This window comes from Peromyscus eremicus, chromosome 5 (assembly GCF_949786415.1).
Source record: "Peromyscus eremicus chromosome 5, PerEre_H2_v1, whole genome shotgun sequence".
Taxonomy (NCBI): domain Eukaryota; kingdom Metazoa; phylum Chordata; class Mammalia; order Rodentia; family Cricetidae; genus Peromyscus; species Peromyscus eremicus.
This window is the reverse complement of record NC_081420.1, coordinates 78,730,589-78,742,671: the sequence shown is the minus strand read 5'-3', so window position 1 is coordinate 78,742,671 and position 12,083 is coordinate 78,730,589. Positions and strand designations below refer to the sequence as shown.

General features: G+C 43.1%; 1 protein-coding gene across 1 annotated transcript in view; it reads left to right on the top strand.

The window, feature by feature from the left end:
- Positions 1 to 12,083, top strand: part of Ccny (cyclin Y) — a 134,425-nt gene that overhangs the window by 78,246 nt on the left and 44,096 nt on the right. Inside the window, exon 3 of the mRNA XM_059263773.1 lies at positions 4,494 to 4,528. Within this exon, the coding sequence (XP_059119756.1) occupies positions 4,494 to 4,528 (35 nt within the window). The remainder of the gene's footprint in view (positions 1 to 4,493; positions 4,529 to 12,083) is intronic.

The following is a 12,083-nucleotide window of genomic DNA, read 5'->3' as shown; positions in this document are numbered from 1 at the left end:
CCCAAGCTTTATTTTTTATTTATACCGTTTTTAACTTTCTTCCACGTAGTGCTTTACATTTTCCAAATTTTCTACATAAATGTGTCTTTTATTAGGAAAAATAGCTTCTGATTATAGTTAGTTGACATTTCTGTGCTTCTGAAGAAATCCTCTGGCCCTAGGTATTCTCAATGGAAATAAGCTGATGGGTCGCTTTCTGCTGTGTCCTGCTCACCTCATACTCTTTGGCCTGTAGTTGTCTTCTCTGACTGTACACGTCTGTGAAACTGTCCTGCTTGCCCTGTCTCTGACTGTACACGTCTGTGAAACTGTCCTGCTTGCCCTGTCTCTGACTGTATACCTATGAAACTGTCTTGCTTGCCCTGTCTCTGACTGTACACCTGGGAAACTGTCCTGCTTGCCCTGTCTCTGACTGTATACCTATGAAACTGTCTTGCTTGCCCTGTCTCTGACTGTACACCTGGGAAACTGTCCTGCTTGCCCTGTCTCTGACTGTACACCTGGGAAACTGTCCTGCTTGCCCTGTCTCCTGACTGTACACGTCTGGGAAACTGTCCTGCTTGCCCTGTCTCTGACCATACACCTGTGAAACTGTCCTGCTTGCCCATGTCTCTGAGTGTACACGTCTGTGAAACTGTCCTGCTTACTCTTGTCTCTGAGTGTACACGTCTGTGAAACTGTCCTGCTTGTCCTTGTCTCCTGACTGTACACCTGTGAAACTGTCCTGCTTGCCCTGTCTCTGACTGTACACCTGTGAAACTGTCCTGCTTGCCCATGTCTCTGAGTGTACACCTGTGAAATTGTCCTGCTTACTCTTGTCTCTGAGTGTACACGTCTGTGAAACTGCCCTGCTTGTCCTTGTCTCCTGACTGTACACGTCTGTGAAACTGTCCTGCTTGCCCTGTCTCTGACTGTACACCTGTGAAACTGTCCTGCTGCCTGTTGTCCTGCTTGCCTCTTGGCCCCTCCTCATTTTTATTTCCTCTTGAATGTACAGAATGTCCCAATCCTCAGGATCTGGGTTTAGAAATAAACGAAGATCTGCTTCTGGTCCAGGCACCTTCCTGCAGCCCTGGGAATGACCTCACCAGGATGCCTTGCCCAGGGCTAGGAAGTGTGGGCTGACATCCTCCTTCAGTACACTTTGTGTCCTGGTCATTGTGTTCTTGACCTTTGGTCAGGTTTCTAGCTCAACAAGGAGGAAGTTTGGCATACACTCCAAACTAGGGCTCACTAGTTGTATTTTGATGTGGGGATTTTTTTTGGGGGGGTTGGTTGGTTGGTTCTTGTTTGTTTTTGTGTGTGTGTGTGTGTGTGTGTGTGTGTGTGTGTGTGTGTGTGTGTGTGTGTTTGCTGTTCTATGTCTCTTTATGTCTACCTACTTCTGCCTCCCTCCTCAAGTGCTAAGATTAATAGCATGAAGTACCACTCCCGGCAATACTGGTTGTATTTTGCCTTAAGTAAAAGACTGACTCCTCTATTTTGTGTGCTAATCTCATTTATTCTATGAAAAAGTACCCAGAACTTTTAATTAGCTTATTTAAAGCCTGATCTGTGCCATCCTTGGGAAACAAAACTTTGATTTTGTTTTTGTTTTGTTTTGTTTTTGAGACGGGGTCTTTCTCTCTAGCACCAGCTGTCTTGAAACTTGCTGTGTGGTCCAGGCTTGCCTCAAACTCACAGGGATAGAGTGCTGGGATTGAAAGTATGCTCTCTCTCTCTTGGCTTGTTTCTGGTTTTTGTTTTGTGTGTATGTGTTTGTTTATTTGTTTGTTTGTTAGAAGCAGGGTCTCAGTATGTAGCACCGGCTGTCTAGAAATTACTATGTAGACCAGGCTAGCTTCCAACTCAGATCTACCTGCCTCTGCCATATTTTTATAATCTTCATTAGCTATATTATCTCCACAATCAGGTCTACTTCTCTAAAAAACAAAACAAAACAAAACAACAACAACAACAAAACATTGTAATTCTGTGTAGAGTCAAAGGCTTCCACTAGTGGCCTGGCCATCATTCTGCTCCAGTGAACCTCTGTTTTACCCAAGTTCCATAGTAACCAGTGCTGGTGCTGCTCCTGTAAACCATCCTCCCCCCTCACCTCTCCCACTCCTCACTTCACATCACTCTGCCTGGACTTCTTTTAGATTTCCAAAGAAGATTGCTTAACTGGGGAGTGTGTGAGACCTCTCTAGTCCCAATATCCTGTGGTTGAGTAGTGGCTAGCATTTGCCATTAAAAGGTCTCTCAAATAAAATGGAAAGAGGAAACTACATTTTTCATGTCTACCAATGAAAAAAGTTAGCTGAAGTTGTATTATTACAAGAGGGAGCAGGGCAGGTACAAGATACCACGTATCCCTTGGCATGTTGTTGTTTGTTTGTTCTTTTTGAGGGGGGCACCACCCAGCTCCCAAATAAATCACACACGGAGGCTTATTCTTAATTATAAATGCCTGGTCTTAGCTTGGCTTGTTGCTAGCCAGCTTTTCTTAACTTTAAATTATCCCATCTGCCTTTTGTCTCTGGGCTTTTTCTTTTTCTTACTCCTGTAATCTTACTTTCACTCTTAGTCCTTGACTGGGTGTGTAGCTGAGTGGCTGACCCCTTGCGTCCTCTTCTCCTTCTCTCTTGCTTTTTTTTCTTTCCTCCCAGGTTTCTTCTATATATTCTTTCTGCCTGCCTGCCAGCCAGCCATGCCTATCTTCTTTTCTTCCGCCTCACTACTGGCCATTCAGCCCTTTATTAGCCCATCAGGTGTTTTAGACAGGCAAAGTAACAGAGCTTCACAGAGTTAAATAAATGAAGCATAAACAAAAGGAACACCTTAAAATTATATTCCCCAACAGTGATACCTCTAGCAGTGTTTTCATAGATCAAGATCCTTTGGGATATTTTGAATCTTTGGTGTTTCCATATTTATTTTAAAGTTCCTTTTTCAATTTCTGTGAAGAATTAAATTGGGTTTATTTGTTTTGAGGCAAGGTTTCACAATTTAGCTCTGGTTGGCCCTAACTCAAGAGATCCACATGCCTCTGGCTTTGGAGTGCCCTGATTAAAGGCATGTGCCACCATGCCTGACCCTTCATTGGAATTTTGGTGGGGATTGTATTGGTTATGTAAGTTGCTTTTAGTAGGACTGTCATTCTCATAATATTGATCCCTGTCAATCCATGAACATGAGAAGTCTTTCTGTCTTCTGTTATCTTCAGTTTCTTTCTTTAAAGTTTTCATTCACAAGTATTTAAGAATGAGATCTCTTTGCTTGCTAGGCCAAGACTCTTGACTCAGCTACATGTGAGGCACCAAAGATACATTTCTAGGGAAAACCAGTGTTTCTTTATGAATCCAGAGCGGTAAGTGAGGGTGGAAAACTCCAAGACTCTCCAACTTTTTAGCTCAATGGCTTTGAGGGTACAGACTGCAGGAGAAAAGCCTGCTCGGGGTACAGACTACAGGAGGAAAGCCTGCTCGGGGTACGGACTGCAGGAGAAAAGCCTGCTCGGGGTACAGACTGCAGGAGAAAAGCCTGCTCGGGGTACAGACTGCAGGAGGAAAGCCTGCTCGGGGTACAGACTGCAGGAGGAATGTCTGCTCGGGGTACAGACTGCAGGAGGAATGTCTGCTCGGGGTACAGACTGCAGGAGGAATGCCTGCTCAGACGCCAAGCTGAAATTGCACACCTTGAGTTAGTGCCTTCCCCTAGCAGAAGCCTGTCCTTCATATCCTCTACAAGGAACTAATTGAGGAGTTGATGGACTAATGTGTGCTCAGAACTAGTCTTTAGAAAGGACAACGCAGGATTTGGTGACAGTTTATCACCAGTTCCTCTGTGTTCTCTGGCCCCCTTCTGGTTTCTGAGGCTGAAAGATGCCTGTTCTGACAAAAGCTGAGGTGAAAGCCCTACAGTGCAGGCCCGAATGTGCAGGCAACAAGGCTGGGCACAACAGCATTTCGTATGGGGAGGCTCGCCTGCCCGCCTGCCTGCCTGAGGGTGCAAGCTGCACGTGCTCCTTGGAGCCTCCACAGACAAGCTCAGGCTTTTTCCGTCACCTCCACAGGAAGCAAATGTCTTCCGCTGCAGAACACTTCTGTTCACATCACTAGGTCTCCTGTTAGGGGTATCATTCATTCATATAATGTGGATCCATTAAGATCCACTTGGGTTAGAAGTAAGTAATTCTCTTAAACTATTGGATGCATATAATTTTCATGAGATTTACTAATACTTCGTTCAGGTAATGAAATCTCTCACTCTTCTGTTGACTTCAGCTACAGTTATTATGGTATTGTTTAAGTAGCTGTGTACTGACCTCTGCCAGCCAAGTTTAGATCTGCGTTTGTGTAGCTTCTTCACACTTAAACTTGGTAATTGAGTAACTGGGAACCTTGGTTGATAGAATGATAGGGCCATGGCAAAGAGGCCCATTCCTCAGCAACTTGCAGGGGTTGATATGCAAGCATGTAACATTTTTGTCCCGTCTTTTGTCTTCACAGTGAGAGAAAAACGCAAGAGTCTCTTCATTAACCATGTAAGTCAAACTGCCTCCCCATGTTTTTCTTAACGATTCTATACTAGATTGGTAGGTGAGGATGCCCTGTGTGTTGTATGGTACATAAATGACGGTGAGGAGTGATGATATGCTAATTTGCCAGGCATTGTTTGGGATTCACTCCCATTGCCATGTCTCCAGATTCCCTGACTGCTGCGGGAGGGAGTATGCCTGTGGATAAGACCACAGTGCCACCGCAACATGACATGGGTCTAAACAAAGCAAAGGATTTTCAGTTTGAACCTTTTGTTTCTGCTCATACCAAATTCCCGTTTTTTGGTTTTGGGCTGTTTTGTTTTGTTTTGTTTTGTTTTGTAGTGCACTTGCCTTTGAATAAATACATAATTATTTTTCCAGAACAGCTCTCTGCTTCCTCTCTCTCTCCTATACAATTACTGTTTGTGGGACAAGGCCGCACATTTTTGTGTGTTTGCTCAAAAACAGTTTATATGTGTAAAGAGGCTAAACTTGGCCATTTAATTTTGAAAGCAGTTCCCTAGTCTAGTGCCTTGGCCATTCTGAGCAGTATCTCCCCACGGTGGCTACACAGGATAGTAATAGGTACACCTACCTTCTCCAGCCTCTCCCCACCGCTCCCTGGCAAACTCTGGAACAGACAAGGTATAACCACACCTCTTGTTTAAATATGTCTTGTTCTTTAAGAAAGAAGACTGCTCCTACAAGGTAAAGGGTGATAGAGTTATGTGAACTGCCAGAGTAAGTGTCCTGTACACTCTCACTAAAAATTGCAGCGATGAATCTGACCTTACAAAGGCTTGCCTCAGGATTGTTAGACTGCATTTCAGAACTTGTAGATTCTGACATGCTTAATGATAAAGTATTAAGAGCCTTAAGGCCATCAAAAGACACATGCTGGACCCATAGGGAACTGGTGATTCCTCTGCATCAGTGACATCTAATGTGTACATGTCACTTCCTACAGGTCATAAGGTCTCTAGTTCCTATCAGGTTTTTTATCTATCCATCTATTTATTTATTTCTTAATTTGCTTATGTTATGTGAGGGTGCGTGAGCTGACTGATCAGTCCTCTGTCAGATTTCTAAAGCACTTCCCTGGCCCTCTAGATTGGTTTTGTTGTTTTTTTGTTTTATTTTTTCTTTTAACAGCCACAATAGTTTATTTACAGTTGAAGTCTCTAAGGTAGATAGTTATAAGACAGCCGGTTTTACACATCACAGTATGAATCACACCACAGACAACAACATGGGACTGGTGTAAAACAAAGCTGAGGTAGAAGGACAAGCAATTTGTTAAGACTAGATTACATTTTGTTAAAGAAATAAGGAACTATATTTTAGGAGAACTGCAGGGCGTTTCTGTTGAAGAATGAATTTCACAATTTTCTGTCCCTGTGTAGGGAAAACTAAGACTAATTTATCCACTTACACTCTTAACACACTGTAATTTCACCCAGGGAATTTTACATCAACCTTCTTCTCAACAAACCTCAACATACACAAAACAATGGAAATCTAGAAGAAGAGACAATAAAATGAAAGGTCCTCGGGGAAAGAGAGAACACAAACAATAGAGTCTACTTTAGTCTTACCAGGTAGCACTTCTTGGCTCTCTAGGTTTGTAGCCTAGAATTCAGCTATAAAACATCTGGGGGTCAGATTCTGTAGCCCGAGAAGCAGTGATGAAAATGGCTGTGTCTTTCACGTGGTAGGAAGTGGTGCATCCTGACTGTAGAGGGTGAGGGATTGACGCTGAGCCCTCCTCTCCAGTTCGTTACCTGTGGGTGTACTTGACTGCTTTCCCCACTCTAACACGTACATGCTGAAGAGCACATAAGGGAAGAGCTGAACTGGCAGCCAGACCCCAACCCGATCTGAGGGCGTGCGAGGAAAGGAGGTTGATTGTCCAGGCTGCTCTTGTATCGGGACTTCGGGGCTCCAGCCCCTCCCAGGGTAGGGGAAGAATCTACAACCAGCTGATAATCAATCTTTGGTGAAAAGAAATGAATCTATGTACATGAAACTCCTTAGTCCATACACTTCATTATTTTGTGATGGTTCTTTCTCTACACAGCTTCTATTCTGCTCTCATGTCTAGCTCCTTTCTTGCCTGATTTCTCTCTCTATTCATCTACTGCTCCCTCTAAGTTCTATCTTAATTCTGCCTCATCTAGGTCCTTTTCATCTTGTTCTTACCCAGCTAGTACTTCCCCATCTGACTCTTCCTCATCTTCCGTCTCGTCCACACTGTACTCTCTGGTTAGAATCCTCCTTATCCCTCCCCGATCTCTGTCTCTCGTCTCTCTGTCCTCTCCAAGTCTCTCAGGAGTCCAGTTGTAAACCCAAGCAATAGCAATCCCCTGGTCTAGCAAGGTCACCAGGCTTGAATTCTACGGGGTCATAAAGGTCGGTAAGAATTTTCCTCAGGCAGTGACCACCAGACTTCCAGGGTCAAACGGAGGGGTGATAAGAATCACATAGAGGGGCAGTAATTGTTAATTATCATTTGCAACCCAAAAGGGAAGTGACTAATGAATTAACTAAAGGCTAAATTCAGGTAATATCTAAGAAGAGGGATCTTATGTGCTCAACTATAGTCTTAAATGTGATTGGTAGAAAATGTTAATCTATAAGTTGCCAGGTCAATGGGAGAAAATAGAACTGTCTTCTTTTTTCCTGTGGCTCCTATCTGTCCAAGCTATATGCCGTTTTTCTGCAGGGTGGGGGAAAGTGTGCTTGGTCACTAGGCAACCTGTGTACAGCTAGATGCCTCTGGTGATAGTTAAAGGGAGATCTGGAACTAGAGGTAAGGTTTGGGAAAGGAGGAAGTTAAGCTTAACAGGCATTCTCAAACAGGTAGCCTGAATGCTTAAGTCTGTTCTTAGAGAGTACAGAGGTATCTCTGATAAGGTACTTTCCTCCATCTGGGGATAGACCTGGCCGGATGCTGCCAATGATGATAATTACAAGGAGGCTTGAACTGGGGTTCTGGCTGAGCATAGCTGTCAGTGCAGAAGGTTATCTAAATATTCCTAGAAGGGATAGGTAAGGAGTTAGAAGTCTATGAAGTTAGTAAGGCTGTAAGAAAGGAGGATCTGAGCTAAATTGTGTAAAGCTATTACTTAAGGTCCAACTGACCTAGGCGGTGTCTCCTTGCAGAATTTACCTTAAATCAGGAGACTAGCATGTGGACTGTTATTACTGTTAGTCCTTGAAAGTGGCTAAGGGAGATATCTGATTCCAGAGGAAGCCTTTCCTGAGGCTGTTCTCCAAATACCTTGAATGTGTATTTATATCCAGAGAGTGATCAGTCCAAACTGTTAGCCCTTCTTAGGGAAAAATCAATTGGGAAAACTTTGAAGGCACACATGGTTTTCATAACAGAATACAGCTGATATAACAAGCCAAGTAACACCAACAGCTCCTTGGAATTTGGCTTCCTCTGAAGGAATTCCTTGATCCCTTCAGGTAGTGACTTTGCCATAACCAGCTGAGTTCTTATGATATATTCCTGCGGCCCTCAGCACTCTTGATAATGGCTAATGGGACAGGTGTGATCTCACAGCTCCAGTCTCCATATTTGTTTTCATATGCTCTCCACTGTGACCTTACTTGTATCCAGTGAGCTTCTGGCATATGTCTACTATGGAAGCAGTAGCCATGGGCCAGCATGTGGATATAGGTGCTAGGTTGTGCACCTTAACTCATGCACCTTAACTATGTGATTTGCTGAGCAGTAGGACAGTGAAGTCAGACAGATGTTCATCTCTCACTTGTACTTGTTGATGAATAAAGATAGTTGTGTGCTGAGTTTCTTTGTAACAGATGACTCTGGAATGTGTGATCTTCCACACTGTTCACAGACTTGCCTGCAAATGAGCACATGAGTTCTGCTTCTGGTGGGGAAAACTGAGTGCTGTTCAGCCACATAAAATAGTGTAGCTGAGGTTTTTTTGTGTCTCACCTGGCTCGTGGTCAGGACAAATCTCTCACCCGACAGTCTATCAAAGCAGTGTATAGCCCAGAAACCTCTTTTTTTTTAAACTAGCAAAAACTGTATCCACCACGCAGCATAGTACGCAGCTTGGAGAAACCTCTGTGTAACTTGGCATAGGTTAAGCCTGCATGCCATGAACCCGCCATAAAGTAGCTCAAGCCCACATATTGCCGTGTCTCGCCGCCCACATGAGACATGAAGCAGGAACTTAGATGGAAACTCGAGCTGTTGGGTGCCATTTGTAGCTGAAGTTTTTTTGTGTCTCACCTGGCCCATGGTCAGGACAAATCTCTCTCACCCACCAGTCCTCTAGCCACTTGGACCCAAGTAAACACACAGAGGCTTATATTAATTAAACTATATTGCCTAATGGCTCAGGCTTCTTGCTAGCTAGATCTTACATCTTAAATTAACCCATTTCTATAAATCTATACCTTGCCACGTGGCTTGTGGCTCACCCGTACCTTTACATGGCAGTGTCGGGCAGTGTCTCCTGACTCAGCCTTCCATTTCCCAGAATTCTCCTCCCTGCTTATCCTGCCTATACTATACTGCCTGCCTGGCTACTGGCCAATCAGCGTTTTATTTAATCAATCAATCAATCAATCAATCAATCAGTCAGTCATTCAGAGCAACACATTCACAGCATACAGAAAGACATCCCCATCAAAGTAGTCTTTTTGCATAAAGTGAGACTATCTGCAAACTGGATTAGGTCAGTACACCGATTGTGGTTGTCTTAGGGTTTCTGTTTTTGTGAAGAGACACCATGACTACAGGAAAATGTTTAATTGGGGCTGGCTTACAGTTCAGAGGTTCAGTCCATTATTGTCATAGTAGGAAGCTTGGTGACATGCTGGCAGACATGGTGCTGGAGAGGCAGCTGAGAGTTCTGCATCTGGATCCATAGAGAGCAAGAAGAAACAGTGAGCCACTAGCCTGGCTTAATTAAGCATCTTACTGAAACCTCAAAGCCTGCCCCCAGTGACACACTTCCTTCAACAAGACCATGTCTTCTAATAGTGACTGTCACTCCCTGTGAGCCTATGAGGGCCATTTTCTTTCAAACCACCACAGTGAGTTTCACAGCTTGTAACTTAAGTTAGGAAAGTAGAAGGGGAGCTGGAAAAATGGCTCAGAGGTTGGGGTCACTTGCTGTTCTTTCAGAGGACCTGAGTTCAGTTCCTGGAGCCCATGTAGGGGGGCTTACAACTTCCTGTAACTCTAGGGGATCTGACACCCTTTTGTAGCCTCTTCAGAGACATACATACACACACACACACACACACACACACACACACACACACACACACACGCATGAAAAATAATAAGAGATCTTTAAAAAGAAAGAAGGAGGATCTTTAAAAAAAAAATAGCAGTAGGAGGATGGTGGGAAACACTATAACAATTGGAATCTTCTGCCAAGGGTGGACTATACACTTACTTCTCAACTGACTTGGACAGTCTTCACCCCAGCTCAGTGCTCAATCACCACTCTCCTTCTACTGATGAAAAACTGAGGCATAAAGAAACAAGTAAACAGTAGAGCCAGGGTTGGAACTTGTCTCTGTGCTTCTTAGTTGGATTCACTTGAAGTTAGAGGTAACACAGGTATGCTTTTACAGGACAGTCTATAAGATTCAGTTTGAAATATGGTTCCTAAAGTAAAAATTTCAATTTGTTCTTGAATTCTAGAACAAGTGGTATCCTTTGTCCTTTTTTATATAACTTTATTGTGGCTTGATTTCACCTTTGAGTTTCTGAAGAACCTGTGTGGTGTATATTACTCAGGCAATCTACAAGGAGGATGCTGTTATTCAAGAATCATGAAAGCAGTGTTATAGATGAGCCAGTGAAGAGAAGTGGGCAAGGTTCCCTCTGCTCCTAGCTGACTAATAGCACCTGCAGATGCATTGGTTACTGTTCTTACTGCTGTGGTCAAATACTTGACAAAAACACCTTACGGGGAAAAGGATAGTCTTGTTTGACAGTATGAGGGTGCAGTCTGTGATGGGAAAGGCATGGCGCGGGAGCTCGAGGGAGCTGATTTCTGCAGGCAGGAAGCAGAGAAAGATGAGGGTTGGTTGGTGTTCAGCTCATTTTCTTCTTTCTGTAGCCTGGCTCTATCCCATGAAGTGGTGCCACCCATGGTTAAAGTGTATCTTCCCACTTCACTCACCTAGTCTTGAGAACCTCACATGCCCATAGGCTTGTCTCCTAGGAGCTCTTAGACCCAGTCAAGTTTACCATCTCTGTTGACCACACAGCAGGGAATGTGACCTCCTCCAGATGAAAAGGTTCCTCTGGCTCCCATCTGGAGTGCCTCCTGTGAGAATGGAGCCATAGGCTGGAGAAGAACCAAGAGGGGTTCAAGGGATTAAATATCACTACTTCTAAAGATTTACTACATGGGAATTGAATAGCAGCAATGAAACCACCTGACTTAGAAAGATTAATATTCTAATCAGCATCTTTGTTTTAGATGTCATTAGAATGATCAATTAGAGGGAAAATGTGATAAATTTGTATAAAGGTCTTTATTTAAAATGTCTTTTTATAAATTTGCTGAAGTTTTGGTTTTGCCTTTCTTGAAAGTCAACTACTTCTGTACATTTTTTTAACCAAAATGTGAAAATCTCTGATTATAAATTACAACATTATAGATAATTGCAGTTGGGAATCTTCCTAAAATACAGGGAAAACACATACCTTTTGTGTTGATCTCATTTTTCTATGACATCCTCCTGCCTTCTAGCAACAGCATATGTAATGTGAATTAATTATTCTAAGACATTTCATGAAGTTTGGGGGAGGTGGAAAGAAGACATTCCAAGACAGGATCAGGAGTGGAATGGCCGGCCTTTCTCCTGTCCTTTTTACTGCAAATGTGTTTTGAAACCAGGAAGCTAAACAGGGAATATTTTATAGTATCATTTATTCTCTTGCAAAAACTTCAGAGAATGTGCCTCAGCATTAAGATAGATGATTATTCTGAAAACTTCATAAGGAAATAATGTCAGTAGAAATTCATGTGTCAGTTAAGCAAGAGTCTTCTTACTATTTGGACCCAGCCAAAAGAACTTTGAAGTCCTCGTTCTGGCAGTCTTGAAAATGTTTTGAAGTTTTAATCTTTTCTCTTCTCAAATGAGTCATGATGGCTGTCCTCTTTGACTCAGTGGGAAGCAGTGAAGGAAGGTGGTGCTCTGCACACTGGTTACAGCACATGCAGGCCAGCTAGCTAGTACGACTCAGGAGGTAGGGAAATGTGTATTTTCCTACGTTCTGTATTAGTGACATTTTTCTAGTCTTGGAGGGAAGCAAAGTAAACTAGCAGTCAGTTAGGCAGTTAGTTACCTGGGGGCAGACTTAGACTGTTATAGCTTCTGTGTCACTCTGCTGTCTCACTTTTTAAAGATTTATTTTATTACCATTTTTTGAGGTTGTTACACATGGTTACGAATTTACATCAGTCCCACCTCACACTCTTCCCCCTCCAACTATTCCCTCTCAATTTCATGATTTTTCTTTTTAATTATTTTTCTCTCTTTCCTCTCTCTC